Raw genomic sequence first — 17,821 nt, forward strand, 5'->3', positions numbered from 1 at the left:
AAATAAAAGGCAAACAGTGTAGGAAGGCCCCCCGGCTGGTCGAGAGCCCTCGTGTGTTTGAGCCGTGAGCACTTGCTGGCGGGCAGTTGAACATCCCTGAGCAGTTTGTGGGCTGGGACAGAGGGGCTTGGTCCGCTTGGCTACAGTCACTCTTTGTAGTGCTGGTCTCTGTTGAGTCTTAGCTTTACCCTTTAAGGCCTTTAAGAGGTCCTGTTTTCACTGCCTTCTGGCCATGCTGAGAGTGTAGAAAGCCCAGCACCAGACAGCAAAGAACTGCCTCCCAAACATGCAGGAGCTGGAACCACCCATAGGGGGCGTCTCAGTAGCGATCGTTTCTGGCCTGTGGGACTGGACATTTATTCAGTTATTGAGAGAAGCTGACAGTCTGTGTTTATATTTGAGACCTCTTGATTTTTAAATGCAGACAACTAATTGTGTAAAATTTAAAGACATTGTAGGGGCCAAGCAAAACACACCTGGGGCTTTTTATAGTCTTCTGAAGCCATTCTGAGGGCTGTGTCTACTAAGCCATCTGTGGCAGTTGATATCAATTTCAGTCTACTTCATTCAGTTCTAAAAATATTGACCGAATGCATTCTGTGTACCAGTCACTGTTTGAAAGATTGGAAGCACAAAGATGAAAAGTTATGATCCTTGTCTTGGGTGGGGTGGTTTATAGTTTAGAGTAGCTGTTCTCAAAATATGGTCCCCAGACGAGCATTGTCGGTTATCATCTGGGAATTTGCTGGAAATGCAAATTCTCGGGCCCCATCCCAGACCCACTGAATCTGAATCTGCATTGAAACCAACCCCTGCAATCTGTTTTAAGAAATCTTCTTGGTAGTTCTGGTGCCTGCTGAAGTTTGAGACCCACTGGTCCGGGAGGGGAGTGAGGCATCTGGGCTGAGATTTATAGGACGCAGAAGGTGTGCTGGGAGTCAGGGAAGCTTTTCAGAAATTAATAGCTCTACCTGAATCTTAAAGGCTGGCCAGGTGAAGCAGTGGGGAGGGGTGTCTTCGGAGAGGGGACAAAGGAGGAGGACAGAGAGTGTGTAGGGCATGTAAGGGATTTGTCAATTTAGAGCCTATGGCTGGGCACTGAAAGAAGCTCTGGGAAGTACAGTGAGCTGAGAAGAAAGTGGGGCCAGGTTTTCGGTACTAGGCCAAGTTAGCTGGATTGTATCTTGCATGGGAGGCCTTGTGGCATCTGGTCTGTGTCTAGGAAGATAATGCTGGCAGCGGGGTTCAAATTCCTTCTGGGTAAAGACGGCTCTCCTGGCATGCCACTGGCCTAGATCATGATGTCTGCCTCTCCTGCCGTGACTGGGATCTGGGTCAGCAATTCCCATCCTTGGACAGGGTGGCGGGGAGGGGAGGAAACGCCCGTGGGTGAGGAAGTGGCCTTGGCCGCCTGTGAGATTGTGACAGCATCGTGACTGCTCCTCTTTCTTCCCTCAGGGAAGACGTGCGCTCTCCAAGCTGAACATTTTAGTGGCTGCTGGTTTTCTCAGCAATGGCAACAGTCTTTGTAATCCTCCTTTAAAAGCAGCCCATTAGTTTCTGCAGCAAATATTTTGGAACAAATCTTTGCTCTGTTTCTTTCTTTAGAGATCTATAGTGCCAAAGAGGAAACAATTTGAATTCAAGCCCAGGGAAACTCACGTCTATAGCTAACTAGGTCCTGCTCCTTTCTCCCTCCTTCACTTTCTTTTTCTCTGTATCTCTCTCTTTTTGAAATGCTGGAGCGTGAGAGATATTTAGACCAGGATGCAATATCACTTCCCCCTGCTGGTCATTTTGTATAATGTCTGTCTGTCGGATGTACAGAGTGCAGACAATGGGGCAATGCAAATGACAGAAATGCAAAGTCGACTGACACTGAATCTGCTAATCTTTAAACATTGTCCACATGGAGTAAATTTTTAAATGCTTACCTTTGTTAATGTGAGAGAGTGAAAGGAATTTTTGACACCTTCCATTCTTTGCAGAATGATGTAATACATTTGTGAAGTAGTTATATCTTTTGTCCTCTACTGCAGCTTCTCAAACGTTAATGATTGCTTTAGCAATGTCATTTATTCTGCTTATGGATTGGATGTTCTTTCCTAAACTAAAATGAACAGGTTTTTTCCGGTTGGTAGCTTTGGGTGTTCATTCAAGTCGATCACAAATATCTACTCCTGTTTTCTATGTATATACAAAACACCCACAGAATAACCTTTAAAAAGATTAAAAGTGCATTAAAAGAGATATTTAGTGAGTGAAGCTTTAGCTTAAACTTAGTAATTGATCTCTTTTTTACCCAGGAAGATGGTGTTCATAAATATAGGAGATATTAATTATGACCCTATCAGGATGGTAAATTATATGGAGAGTTTTCAGACAAGAGTAAATGACCCTACTGAAAAGCGTTAGGGGTAAGTTTTTCTAGGGCAGCTCTCTGAACAATTTCCTCTATCCTCCTGTTTGTTAGCATCTAAATTTAAATATCCTCCTTAACAAAAACCAACCTTACTATCTTCTTAAATCCCTGCCTAGCTTTGCCGCATGAATCAAGAAAATCAGACTGATGTCAGGTGGTTGGGGTGCATTTGTGTGTTGGAGGACATCCGATGAGAGGAAGCTGGAAGCAGAAGGCTGTGCATGGGCTTGGAAGCCAGGCGTGCATGCCTGCCACTAAGTGGATGCGAGCCAGCTAACTCCTCTAAGCACAGCACACTAGATATTGTTTAGGTTGTCTCCAGCTTAATTCACTGTTCTAGTCAAAATGATTAAGACATTTGACCTCATTTGGGCACTGAGAGCAGCACTGGAGCTATAAAAAGAGGGAGTAAAGTTGCTTTTATCCTCTTACAAAGACTCTCAAACACAGCTTAATATTAAATCATCCAGAGGATTAGCTGTAGGTTGGGCGTATTCTGTGGACACACATGCCTTGTTCTTAACTGCATCTTCTTTTTTTTTTTTCCCTAGTTGCAAATGAAGCCGGAGATAAGACTGCCAGACCACTTGCCCGCTTCTCCCGTGAGTAAATCTTGTTTCACTCCTTTCCTGAGCTCCTTCAGAGGCCTTTCGCGTGCGTGGTTCACCCCTATCATTCTGCCCAGAGTCAGTAAAACACTGCCAGTAAAACAGTAATATAAGAAATGTTTTCAATGGGTTAATACTCCACTGAGCCCCATCATCAGTGAGCTACTCATTGTTCTTGCCTTTTCAATCCTTAGAACTGGTTTATCAAATGTGCTCTAGGGCTTTGCTATTCAAAGTGTGGTCCTTGGAGCAGCAGCAGAATCTATGTTGCCTGGGGGCTTTTCAGAGATGCAGGGCCCCAGGCTCACGCCTGACCTACTGAATCAGGATCAACGTTTCAACAAATCTCCAGATTCCTGTGCACATTTGAGTTTGAGAAGCCCTGCACTGGAGACTCCCCTCAGAGCATCCTGCATTCGGATGGGCTTTTTCTGAAGAGTGAGTGGGGAAGCGTCTGTGAAATGCTTCTAGTTGTCAAGGTCCACACATGCGTGAAAGCATCGTCACCTCCTAGTGTGGACTCACAGCCCAACTCCACTGGCTTTACCTTGGTTAGGCGACGTTTTGAAGCCCAGATGTAATCTAAGACTGGTTCTCCTTTGGCACTTAGCTATTTGTAAGGGCCTGGGAGCCCCCCATCAATTTCACGTGACTCCTCTGTCTTCAGGTCTTGATCCCAATGGGAGAGCAAGAGTCAAAAGCCTCTTGATGTGTTCTGCACCAGAGTGATCTGCAAATTATTCAGCAAGTTAATGCACTTCCTGGAATGAAAGCCCAGATCCCAGCGAAGGGAGTGGAAATACCAAGGGAGATTGAGTAGGGTTGGGTGGAAGGACTCCCCAGATGGGCTGAGCATCCAGCAGAGAAATGGCAGAGCTATAAATCGGAATAGATAGATATTTCTTTCCAGCACCATCACTACTCGCTGGCTTTCACTTAAAGTAATTTCACTTATATTTTCTGGGCCTCAGTTTTCCCATCTGAAAAATAGGGTAGGAAATTCATACCCTTCCTCTCTCCTCTATAAAAAAGTTACCATCTTTTGAAGTGATGGCATGAGAGGACTTAGACAAATTCCGAGTCACTGCATTGTTCACGCAGGATGACCAAGCCTTGAGTGTGGATTCTGCCACAGTAAGTCTTAACATGTAGAGTCGAAAGTATAATTTCTGTATTTACAGGGCTTCTTCCAAACTGCCTTCTAGCTCTTTTTGGGAGGCTTTGGGATTGATTCCTGGAAACGATTTTTATAGAACTGTAATAATATGTGATAATGAAAGAGCATTAAGTGCTCACATTTTAGAAATTGTGTAATAAAACACTCTCTTCTCACAGGCTCCATTTTTCACTGCCCTCCTACCTGGAATCATTATTTCCAAAATAAGTATTTCATCCCACAGTTCAGTGAGGATGATGAATATGCTTTTAGTCCCTTTATTTCTTCATCTCCTGAGCGGTAGTCAGACAAATGGATAAGCTGGAGTGGCGACCCGACCACGCTGTGCACACTGCCCTGCCTGCACCCCCACCCCACGGGAGTTCCTGCCACTCTGACGCTCATCACGAGGTTGAGGAAGGGGATGCGACCCTTTAACAGTGAAGCTAGAATGACACGTGGAGCGGTTAGGCCTTTCCCACAGAGAAGAGACTACCTTCTCTTGTAAATGGCTTCTGCAGCTTCTGGGATGGAGAGATGATGTGTCACTTGAAAGCTTATTAGTAGGAGCTAAGTGAGGAGATGAGGGAAAATAATATCTATATAGAAAAAAAGTAATTAGTGGCCAACCAATTAAGTTGGACTAATTCAGTTTGGGAAGATTGGAAGGACTTGGATGATAGAGTTCCCTTTGGAGACTGGAAGATGAAGTACTGCAGCATTCTCTAATTTTTGCATCTGACAAGACATACGAAAGCCCTGCCAGTGTGCATGGCCCGGCATGGAATTAGGAGGAATTCAGAGCAGGAGTCAAGAACACAGGCTGGTAATGCTGTGAAAATGGACCCTCAGAGCTGGGGGTCAGCAGAAAAAAGCTCAGGGGTGGGGAGGAAGTGATTGGCCCAGTGGCCCCCGCAAGTAGTTCCCAGGTTTTCATTCCCTTTGGGGTTCTCACTTTCTGATTCCTGATGCCCCTGGAACGTATTATTCATTTCTCTGCAGATTTTGCCCATGCTTGAATCCATATACCATATTGCAATGGAGATGAGCTCTGATGGTTATAGTAAGAAATCCTAAAAGAAAACCAGAGGGAAATAGAGTGTAGGAATTATGAAAACATCTGGCCTTTCTAAGGGCTGGCTTCCAGTCCTACCTTGGCCAGTGGGCTTACCAGCCTTGAGGGCTCATTTAATCCACTTCTGAAGAAGGTGCTTCCACAGTACAACCCCGTGCTTGGCTTTCTTCTCTACATAGCTGACACAATCAGCCAGAACACTCTGCTTTCCTCAGAGACATTGATTCTAAAACCTATGGGTCAAGCTCAGTTCCTATGGCACTGAGACTGGAGACACTTGCTGTGCCATCAAACAGCAGTGCTGTGGTGGTGGGTGCTGTGGAGTGAATCCTGTGAGACTCTGAAGCCTCTCAGGCCCCTTTGCCACCCCTGTCCTCATCATTTTTGTCTTAGCAATGGCTTTTGATCAACCTGAACTTAATCAGAGCACCTGTCTACCAATCATGGGCACGCTGAGTAACAAGGAAGTCATCCTCCTAGGAGTGGGGTGGGGAAGGAGCAGAAGGGAGGGAGAGGAGTGGGAATCAAAGGAAGTGGAGAACATTATTTTCCCCTCACAAACCTACAGAAGAATGACAGTGTCCAGGAGAGTGAGATGTTGAGAGTGACCCTGACTCTAAGGTACTGTGTGAGCCCGAAGCATGCTGGCTTTGGATCAACAGGTGGTTTAGAATGGCTCCCACCATGAGGTGAGCTGTTCTGGGGCTGGAGCACCTGTGTCTGGGGACCACCCCTCTCTGAAATGGGTGAGATGAGTGGGCAGAGCATCTCCTGTGGGTACTGCTTGCAAAGCTCTCTGACAGGGAGTGCTCACATCAGCTACGTGGCATTTCTGTTTTCACAAATGAGGACAATGAGGCTGGGAGAAAACACTGAGGATTGCTCACTGCTGGAATTCTGGGTCTCCCAACTCCAAATCCTGGCTGTGGCCAGTGCACATTTCTTCCTCCTTGGCTAAGGGGTGAGTTTGCTGATTCTGGGGCTTGGGGACTTGGGGGGGTCTTCCAGTTCAACTGTGTAGATGCTCAAGCTTTACCATGGGGTAGGCTTCAGAGATCCCCGTGGCTGTGACCTCCACTACAGCTGATTCTGTCTGCGGGTAGGGGAAGACTTTTCCTCAAACATCCCCTTACTAGCTTACTTGTATCTGAAACTACCTGACAGAAGGGGAAAACTTGAAATTCAAATCCCCTTTGGAGTGGGGACACAGGGATTCATTCTTACTATGGTGAAAATGGTTGATAACAGAACTTTTAATTTTTTTCCCTCAGACACCTGAAAGTGTATGCTCAGTGTATAAACAGAGGGGACAAAGGGGTTACTTCATTTAATTCTTCACTTAGTTACTCATTCAGATCATTACTGAACATTCACTGTGGGCCTGGCTCTGTGCGATATGCTGATGATACAAATTTTGATTAAAGCAAGATCCCTGCCATCAAGGAATTTAAGGCTCGATGTGAGAAGACAAAAAAGTTAGTCAATAAGGGAGTCAGGAAGTGGGGTCGGAGGGAACACAGAAGAGCCTCTAAGCAGGTTAGATCAGGTTTCCTAGAAAGAGGATGTTTGCATTGGGTGTTGAAAGGTGAGGAAGATGTGAGGAGCACGTCCCAGGCAGAGAGAACACAGGGCACAAAGGGGCCTCCTACGTTAGGGAAACCAGCTGGAGAGGCAGTCATGGGTGTGGGCAAGAGGGGTCTTTGTGCTAGCCCATGAGTGGACCCTGATTCTGGGGGAGCCTTTGAATGGTGTCACCCTTGGCCGGCATCTCACCCTCCTCCTGAGGTGGCTTCTGGGGATCAGGGCTGTGCCGTGAAGAACTGGACCTCCCCAGCCCAGCTCCAGACCCCAGCCAGGTGAGGAGCTCCTAGAGTGGGGGTCTTGACATTGGGACTGCTGGGATGATGTCAGCTAGCCATGGGGCCGGGTCCCCTGCTGGTCCAGACATCTGGGATACTGTATGGGAGGCTACCCTCTGGTGCCAGCCCCAGAGAGCCCTCCTCCTTGGAGATGTCTGTTTACATGTGTGCCGGTCTCCCCATTAAACAGTAGGTCTCTGGAGGCCAAGGGACCCCTGGCTGAGCGTGTACTGAGTGTTCCTGGTGCAGAACAAGTGCTCGTTCAATGAAGACTGGGTAAACGACGTCCTGCCTGCAGCTGTTCCCCACTCTTGTTCCTCTTTCTAACTTTGTAAGCACGGGCAGGCTCTCCTACTCGTACTCCTGGATCCCTCCTGAATATGTCCTCAAGGGCCTCCGACATTCTAGTGTGAGGGTCCTCAGAGGCCACAGGGAATGCGGGCTCGGGTGTCAGGCCAGGGCTTGGGTTCTGAGCCTAGGAATTCTGAATTCTGTGTGGACTTGGGCAGGAAGCTTACTCCCTCTAAGCCATACTTCCCACATCTGGATTCTGAGACAGCCCTGTAACTTCCTTTTAGAGCTGTGGATGACCACGTGCAGGGATGAGTGCTGAGATGCTTAAAACATGTGACTTGGTCACCAGCCAATCAGAACAGATGTTGGCCACGAGCGATGTGTAGAACCAGGCTAAAGGAGGCCCTAATGGGCCAGTCAGGATGGGCTGGTGTAGCCGAAGTAGATGTTGGCCCTGATCACCTGGAATAAATAATATAAAACATACTGTCTGCACATTGTAAGTGCTCAGTACATGCGGGTAATTGTCATTACGTATATTATTGCCCTGTGTCATCTTCCTACCTCCCTCCACGCCTCCCTCCCTCCCTTCCTCCAACCCTCCCTTCCTTTCACATGTATTTATTGAAGACTTCTCTCTCCTAGGCCCTGGGGACACACAGATGAGTAAATTTGTCTTCAAAAAGCTTGCAGTGTAAGCAGGGAGATGGAGAAATAAGCAGCTCCAATGCAGTGTGTGGAGGGAAGTGCTGGAGACGGTGCAGGAGCTGTGGGAGCCAGACTGAGGAGACCTCATCCTGCCTGGGGTGGGGGTGGACTGCAGGGGGTCCTGTTGGAGGAGCCAAGCATTATCTGAGGCTTGTGGGGCTGCATGGGGGTTAACAGGTAGAGAAGGTAACTTCTAATCCTAAAAAAAAAAAAAGAAAAAAAAAATTCCCCCAAACCAAAAACCAAAAACAATAACAAAAAACACCGCTTTTCAGGGAATAAGAATAAATAAACCTGTGTGCAGTGTTCAGATATGGCCACAGTGTGGCAGGACAAGCCCAGAGTTTGGTGTGGGTCTCTACTCTAGGAGAGTTAAAGAGGCTGCATGCAGTGCAGAGGACAGAGCGCTTTTGTGAAGGGAGTCCGTGGCAGTGGAAGAGACTGTGTGGAAGGAGAGGCTGGCCCCTGAGCTAGTGTATCTGGGCAGCTCCATTCTGGAGTTTTGATGGCTTCCCTGAGGGGAGAATAATTTCTCCCCTGAGATGAGCAATTGTTGAAAAGAAAATAGTGGTATCAAAAGCAGTACAAAAATGGAACCCAGTTAGCAATGCCTGCAAATTTGCCCTCTTTTGCTTTGGGAGGTAAAAATCCAGATAGTGTTGAATGTAGATTATCGTATAGAAGGGCTGGAGTAGTTTTGGTGGATAGATGATAAAGCAAAGGGAGGTCACATAGCATTTCTGTACTGGGTTTGTATGATTGGGTGAATGGTCCCCTTTCCTGGGCAGAGATGGGCAGAGGCAGGCAAGGATGTGCAGTGAGGGTGGGTACTGGGGCTAGGATAGGGGGGGTCAGTAGCTGATACATGGTGATGTCCACTGTGGAGCTCCAGGGCAAACTCAAATCATGTCTGACAGAGCGCTAGAGGCCAGCCAGAGATCTTTTCCAAATTGATTGTCATAGTGAGGAGGGTTTGTTGCAAGCATCGGGGGCTTGCATTGGGAGTGGATGGGTTATGGAACCGGGATGATGAGAACAAAGAGAAGATAAAATGGGTAGGAGGAAGGGCTGAGAAATGCCGTGAGCAGTGGTGGGCTGTGGCTGTTGGCTGGGCGTTCAGTCTTCTCAGGAGTGTGTACTGTGGATGAACAGAGCCATATAAAGGGCGCAGGGCAGGTACTGGATCTGGAGATTTCCTGGCTTGTCTTAAACAACTGTAACTATTTCCAGAATGTTCAGATCCTTTGTGGAGTTCTGGGTGTCACCTCAACAGTCTTCATGGACCGAGCATCTTCACTTCCCACTTGCTTCTGCAGAAAGTCACCTTCAGCAATGGCAGCTCTGTGGCTCAGAGGCATCAGTCCAGCTCAGGGGTCTTCAAAGTGGGGTCCCTGACAACTCGTGAGAAATATGAGTATTTGGGTCTCCTTACCAGATATACTGAATCAGAATCTCTTAGGGTGGGTCTCAGTAATCTCTGTTTTAACAAACTTGAGTGGTGATTCTGAAGCATGCCAAAGTTTGAGAACCACTTCTCTACTTGGAAGGACTGTGTTACGGTGGTGGTAGGGGCAGAGGCAGAAGCCAGCATGCAGAGCAGGATAATGGTTTTATTTAGTTTATATTTTACAGAATAATACAACCAGCAGTTTTCAAAAGCTGCTTATAATATGTAATTACATACATACATAAGACAGAGCAAATGTTAATTGTCCTTAGCAAAAACAGTTTATTATTACTATTATTATTTTATTTTTCTTGGAGGAGTTTGTGGGGGCTGATGGAGAGTTTTGGGAAATGATCTAAAGGTCCCCCTATCAGCCTTTGCAGTTGGCACTGCCCTGCATCATCTCTTGACTCTAATCCTCTTTTTTCTAAGGTCATCTCCTACCTAGTCCTTTCCCCCTCCACAACAAGGTCACTATAAGAGCTGATGGGCTGCCTCCTAGCTTCTTGCTTGTAGCTTCAAATCACCCTCCACTCAGTAACCTGTACCATTACTCTCAAATTCTCGTTCTTGTTATGACATATCTGTGCTTCAGAACCACAGGCAGTTACTCCCCAACTTGTGTTCATGCAAGATTTAAAATCTACCTGACCACAAGGGGGTCCCAGTGCTTTATCTTACCCCCTTTCTTCATCCCTTTCATCAACTATAGCTGTTTTCAGCCAAGCAAATCTGCTTGGTTCAGTTAACAAATGTATCAACCCATTATCTTAGGTTTGAAAAATTTCAAGTTAGACTAGAACTTGAAAATGAGTCAGTCCAAAGCTTACCACCTTGTGTAAAACTCATCCTCTTAACGACATTCCTGCCAGGGGGTTATGAGCTCTCTGAAGGAACCCATCCAGTGATGGAAGACTCGCCTTGTCTTAGAAAAGGTTGATGGTCATGGTCATAGTAATGCACTGGAGTGTGTCTGTGTGTTTGGGGAACTGAAACTCACTCTGCTTTTCTTTTTTTGAATGTATTTGATCAAGTCTTTGAATGTGTCCCCTATATCACTTGGTCCCCAATATGTTATGCATTGGTCCACCAGTGGATGGCCGGTGGTAATACAAGCAGCTTTAGGAGCTTGTGGATGATACGTAACCCAGATCTTAGCTGGAGGCTCCGGGTCCATTGAGAGCTAGGTCAGTAGGCTCAAATTGCTATTGTGTGCACTTTGCAGTTCAGAGCAGTCCTCAATGTTTCCTTGAATGCCTGGGATGACTTAATGTTTCTCTGGCCCTGATTTCCCACCTCTCTTGATTGTGTTCTTCTGTATGCTTCTGGCTATTTTCATATCTGCTCTGATACAGACTCCTATAAGCCAAGTCCCTGCAAGCCAAGTCCCTACTCTTCTTCCCGTGGAACCAAAGGCTATTGGTTAAAGCAAAATGTGACTGAAGATTAGGGAAAGCAAAATCACAACATGCAGTTACATGCAATTTAAAGTCATAGTTTTGTTCTCAACAGTCCTTTTGTCCATCTACCACCAGTCATTTTTTAAAGACCGTGTTTCCCAGGCAGCTCCTGCCGTACCACCCCTTGATCCCCCTCTACCCACCTTCTTCCATTCTTTGCCCTTCGTTTCCTTCTCCCTCTTCGGGATAGAGGACATTCCTCCCAGTCTCTCGTGCAGAGCCGCATGACCATCCTGTTTGTTGCTTTGGTATCTGCTGACACTCTTGCCCTCATCATCTCATCTCTGCTCCTTTCAGCTTATTTCATTTCCTACACGCAGGCCAATTTCTTCTTCTTTAATGGGAATTGTGGTCCAGCTTGTTGGGACACTAGCAGATCTTTACTCCTTGCCGTAAGTGTATAAGCTTACACAGTTAAAAAATCTGATTAGAACTTTTTGAGTGTAATGTGACCCCAGGGAAGGCAAGGAAGACATGGCTTGATTACGGCGTGCCAAGTACCTCATCTCTCGATGTATACTCCTTTGAATAAAGTCAGGGTGAAGTTTCTGTTCCAGTAAGAGGTGGACTAAGAAAACCTGAAAATCCTCCAATTTTTGAAAGCACGTAGGAGTCTGAGTGAAATATATTAAAAAATACCTTTAAATGCATAGTTAAACTTACAATAAAGAAAGGAAACTCTGCAGGTGGTAGAAGTGAAAGAAGAATTTAGTACCAGTACAGCAAGCTGTAAGCATGCCTGCTGGTTCTGCAGCTGAGCTGCATGGGTGGTGCTGCTAATTCCATGGGATCTAGTAACACATATTTTAACATCCACCTGGGGAAAAAAGTTAAGGCCTTGCTTGGCCTGTGCAGGGTGGGGAGCTGGATCTGAGACTTTCGCCTGAACTTGGACTCTTAAAACCTATGGCAGATTTCGTTTTCCAAAAATGTTTGCAACTGTGTCTCCCATCTCACATGCTTTTCTTGTATGCGATGTTGACCCACCCACCCCCCCCGCCCCGCCCTCCGAGTTGTGAAGCCTGTGGTCCCTCCCCTTGAATCTAGGTGGTTTGTAACTGTGGCAAAAATGTTGCTCATGACTTGCAAAGTTAGATTATCAAAAGTGATGCGGCTGCCACCTGGGGCCTATTGGGGTGCTTTTTCTTGGAACACCATCCTCATGCTGTGAGGAAACAGATACCATATGGTGAGCCCACTGCTGGGTCCATACCAGAGTGCAGGTTTGTGAGCAAAATAAATGGTTGTTGTTGTTTGAAGCCAGTAAGTAAGTTTGGGGTGATTTGTTATGCAGCAATAGATAACTGGAACAAAAGTCTACATCCTCCCTGAAAGAAGAATCTGGAAAACAAAACGCACGCATTAGTATAGGGAGATAACAAGGAAACTTGTTTGCCTCCTCTGGCTCTTGAGAATTCTCCCCATGGCAATTGAAACTGCCTGCATGGTCTAGGAACTGTTTCAAACTAAGAAATTAATAAGAATTGGTTCTATGGGCTAGTAATGGCAGAATTAAATGGAAAAACCTGGCAGAATCGAATGCAGTATTTTCTGAAATGCAACCAAAGTCATAAAGTAATCTCATAAAGAAAACAAGACCCACTAAACATAAGTTTACAGTCAAAATTCAAAAAAAATCTATAGGGGGAGAATCTACTGTAATGAACAGGAGTCAATGAACACAACAAACAGAGAATTAGAAGCCTAAGACCTCAATGTAATATAATGAAAAACTGAAAAATAATAGAATATTGAGATGATTACTGCTATTTGGTTTTTTAAAAAATAGATTTATTGAGATATAATTCTTATACCTTAAGGTGTACCTACCTGTTAAAAGTGTATAATTCAGTCTTACCAAGCCTCCACAATCACCAATTCCTTAAAATAAAATTATCTTTCTATATACATAGAAAAGTGTACAATTCAGTGGTTTTTAGTATGTTTGTGGAGTTGTGCAACCATCACCATAATTACAATGGTGATGAAAGAAATCAAAGAAAATCTAAATAAGTGGAAAGATACACCATGTTCATGTATTAGAAGACCCAACACAGAAAAAAAGTCAGTTCTTTCTAAACTGACATACAGATCTAATACAATTTCTATGAAAATCCAAGAGAGATTTTCTTTAGACATAAATAAGATTTTATGAAATTTATATGGAAAGTCAGAGGAACTAGAATAGTTAGGATAATTCTGAAAAAGAAGAATAAGGTACAAAGGATCAGTGTATTTGATTTGGAAACAATATGCAGTTATAAAAATAAATCTAGGTGGTACTGGTGAAAGGATAGAACCATAGGTTAATGGAGCACAATAAAGAAGCGAGAAACAGATTCATTCAAATATGCCCAACTGATTTTTGACAAAAGTGCAAAAGTAATTCAATAGAGATAACATTGTCTTTTTAACAAATGGTGCTGGAGTACTTGGACATTCATAGAAACTTTATTCATAATAACCTCAAATTGGAAACAACCCAGATCTTATTTATCCAGTGAATAGTTAAACAGACTATGGTGCATTCATATCATGGAATACTGCTCAGCAATAAAAAGAACAAGCTATGGATACATGCAACAACCTAGGTGATCTCCAGAGAATTAACGCTGAGTGAAAAAGCCAACCTCCAAAGGGTATAAATCCCATGTACATAGCATTTTTGAAAAGACAAAATTATAGAAATGGGGAACAGATTAGTGGCTGCCATGAGGGATGCTGGTGGTGACAACAGTGTTCTACATCTATGTCAACCTCCTGGTTGTGATGTACTGTAGTGTTACAAAATGTTACCATCGGGGGTAATTGGGGAAAGGGTACAAGGGATCTTTCTATTACCTGTTACAAAGTTCTTGGCACACCACACAAAGCCCTTCGAAATCTGGCCCCAGCTGACCTCTCCTGTTGCCCTAATTGATCATTTAAGCCCAGAAGAATGAAACTAGTTGCCCTCCCATGCTGTTTCACCTCTCCATGACTTTGCACATGTGTCTGCCTCTGCCTGAAATGTTCTCTCCCTCTGCTGATCACCAAGCCAACCCATTCATCTCTCAAAACTCTGGGCGAAGACCACTTTTTCTATAAAGCCTAGCTTGATCACCAGGACAAAATTATCAGTCCCTCCTTTGTTTGACATCTATTTGTTTCTACACAGTTAGATTATTATTTACTTCATACTGTATTATAAATATCTCTTTATTGACTGTCTCCCTACTAGACTTTGAGTTACCTGAAGCCAGATACTATGCCTTGCCAGTCAGTGTATATAAGTGTTTAATAAATGTTTGTTCAGTTGGACTGAAAGCAGAGAGAATGGGAATGTTCTAGATTTGTAACAATTCCAAACAAGGGGAGAAATCGCACTCATTGCCTGGACAGCTCTTAGTGATTCATACTCAGTTACCTTACTAGAAAGAAGTCAGGGGCATTTTAACTTACAGGACTCCCATGATTCACAAGTCACAACTTCCTGTGATGCCTTGTCTTCAGCAAATATTTGTGGAGCACATATTGTGTGCCAAGTACTATCTCGACACCCTGCTCCCTCGACATGGTGTACATTAGGCCCTGGCTAAGCCTTGGGTTGAATCCCAGAGTGGACACCTACAGTCCTGTAGGCTGTGGAATGTGCAACCCCATCCTGCAAACTAAGCTATGAGCAGTGCACTACTGCAATAGTGTAGTCCTGGGGTCTCTGTTGAACTTCTCACATTTGCAGCTGCAATTCTTGGGACCTATGAAAGAATTGCCTAGGTTCCGAGTCAGTTTATGAAGCTAGGTTCCCTAATTTAATAGAGCAAGATAGGAAGGGAGGTCAAGATGTGGAGCCAATTGGGTGAGAAACTGAAGGAAATTCACCCATGATACAATTGAAACACATGGAAGGAAGAACAGACTGATGACGAGATTCATTCTCATTTTTCATGTGGTTTCTATAACCTCAGAATCTTATAAGCAGATAAAAAAGTCAACCTTGAAGGACATTTTGGGTGCAGGAGTATAAAAATGAGTAAGTCACAGTTCTTTTCCTAAAGGAGCTTACCACCAACAGATGAACCATTTTATTTTATTTAATAAATCATCACAACAGATGACCTTTATTTTATTAGCGGCAATGGCTAGTTTGAGTCAAAATTAGAAAGTTCTTCTCTGTGACTAATATATTACCCCCTAGAGCCTCTGTTTTTCTGGAACTCTTGTTTAAAACTCCAAATCTCCAAGCAATTACTTTCAAACACTTATTTTTGATCACAGTACACATACCGTTTAAGCATGTCTTGAATGAACGTGGCACATTCTTCCAAGCACTCAGTGCACTTTCATACATACTATATTACTGAATTCATTCCCACCAAGTTTTTATAATGAGGTTAAAAATCAATCCTGGAACTTCCCAAAGGAATACTAGGCAGATTTACAAATGAGTCATCCAGCAGATGGTAAGACTTGGATTTTTGCATGCTTTGCAGACATTAGCATACTTCAAGGTAGTTATGCATTGAAAAATATTCACTGAATTATGGGGGAGGTGGTGTTTGAATTAGTGATAGTCTATGTTATAGAAAACTTAAGAAAATGCTATCTTCTACCTCTCAAATACCTGACTTACACTAACCATTAACAAAGTGTTTGTCAAGTAGGTTTGACTCTTGATAAGATTCTCTTTTAATTAGTATACTAAATGAATGCTGTCAAAGTTCTTGAAGATAGCCTCTCTTTATTTCTGTCTATATCATTACTCTGCTGAACAGACTCATTCTTTTGATCTGTGACAAAGAGTAATCGAGACCTCTCCTCTTGGAATTGATGGTCTCACTATGTAGTGATCCACTGCACCAGATGAATTTCTAAATAGACTTTGAAAATTATGTAGGAGCTGTGCCCATCAATTGGGTAAAAACAAATGCAAGACTTTGCTTCGAAGCAGATTGGGCACCGTCTTACTGTTTTCTTTGGGCTTGGGTTATGCATTGCTTATTGTGATAACTAGCTGTTTGAGTATGAATGTCAGTCTTACTCTTGGTTCTTTCTGCTGAATTTATCCAGCAGCCCAGGTAGACAGTGAGTGAAACCTAGAGTGACCTACATACCTCACCTTTCAGAAAACCACAAGCTCTGTATCAATCTTTTTGCATTTCAGAATGATTAAACTAGGATTAAGTCCAAAATAAAACTCCAAACAAAATGTGAAGAACTAAAGAAATGAAACACTATCCTAAAGACTTAAGGAAAAAGTAGACTTCTGAAAAATAATTTGATATAGATGGCAAAAGGAAAAATGTAAATGCTACTTTGCATTCTCCATAAGAAGCAAGAAGACATAGTCCCTATGAGATAGGAGCAGAAAGCTGTAGGAATAAAAGTATGTTAATTCTAAGTTAAGATGCAAAAAGGGACAATACAAAGAAAGTAACTCTGAAACAGGAATTAAAATCCACACTGAAACATAGAAATGAAATGAAAAGATTTTAATCAATGAGTGGAAGACAAACTTGAGAAACGGTATATTAGACTGTAGATGAAAGTGATGAAGAATTGAAAATGATAAGATAATAAGAGGTCAGAGAAGAAAGAGCCAACAGAAATATGTGAATCACAGATATTCTGAAACTACAGACAAACAGCTGGAGCAGAAGTTTGAAAGATAAAATTGAAGGCAGCTTGCCTAAACAGAAAAAAGTAAGGCCTGAGTTTACATATTGAAAGGACTCATTGTGTTCCAGAAAAAAAATTACAAATCAGTAAAAATAACCCACAATTACATATATGGTAGCACCATTTTTGAAATACAAGATATAGAAACATGTCTGCCTGCAAAGGAAAAAAACCAAACCTATCAGACTTGGTTACTAATTCTTTTCGACAGCACAGGAATAGCAGAAGATAATTGAGAAATATGTTCAGAGTTTAATGTAAATTCAGTAAGGTCTGTACCTAAGCTGTTGTTCATGTATGTCTCATTAACCACATGTCATTCTTGGAAAGAATTATTTGAGGATAGACTTAAGCCAACTGAACATTAATCTAAAGAAATTCTGTAGAGCTGTTCTGTCGCATAAAATGTGACTATTGAGCACTTGAAATGTGGCTAGTCCTAAGTGAGATCTGTAAGTGTAAAATACACACTGAGTTTTGAAAGAAAAGAATAATATAAAAATCTCATTAATAGTTTATTGTATTGATTACTTGATTAAATGATACTATTTTGAGTTTATTGACTTAAAGAACATGATTTATTAAAATTGATTTCATTTGTTTGTCTTTAATAAATGTAGCTACCAGAAAATTTAAAATTACAAATATGGCTTGTTATCTGTTCTATTGGACAGTCCTGCTTTAGACGATAAATTATTGTGTTAAAGAGCTAGTGAGCACCAAAACCAGGTAAATGTATCCTTCAGTACAGATAGCTATTGGACATAAAGTTAGAAAACAAATGTAATGTAAAATACAGTTCTTAACAGTGAAACATCTTAATATTAAAATAACAATTTAGAAGTGAAATATAAAAATTCACATTACATCAGTGAAAGTGAGTAGAGGGACTAGGAAGGCTGGGAAGCTAATTTAATGGTCTCACATGGAGTCAATGGAAGCTGTGTTGTTATTGGTGTCGACAGTCAGATAACAAGAGAGATGTATATAAGCATGTATATTTTAGAATTGAAAGGTATCTATTGTAGTTTCTCAATTGTCACAACTATCTATGATTTCAAAAGGCAAAACTAAAACAAAAAAAGAGTGAGCAAGACTGTTCCAAGCAAGCACAAAGAAAAAGGTGATAGCTGT

The 17,821-nt window shown here is 43.0% G+C and overlaps 1 protein-coding gene across 6 annotated transcripts in view; it reads left to right on the forward strand.

Moving 5' to 3' along the window:
- PDE1C (phosphodiesterase 1C) overlaps positions 1-17,821 on the forward strand; it is a 508,368-nt gene that overhangs the window by 142,695 nt on the left and 347,852 nt on the right. For all 6 annotated transcript variants that reach the window (XM_064487468.1, XM_010988060.3, XM_064487470.1 and 3 more), the window contains one exon: positions 2,974-3,024. In XM_064487468.1, the coding sequence (XP_064343538.1) occupies positions 2,974-3,024 (51 nt within the window). The remainder of the gene's footprint in view (positions 1-2,973; positions 3,025-17,821) is intronic.

Source organism: Camelus dromedarius, chromosome 7 (genome assembly GCF_036321535.1).
Source record: "Camelus dromedarius isolate mCamDro1 chromosome 7, mCamDro1.pat, whole genome shotgun sequence".
NCBI lineage: Eukaryota > Metazoa > Chordata > Mammalia > Artiodactyla > Camelidae > Camelus > Camelus dromedarius.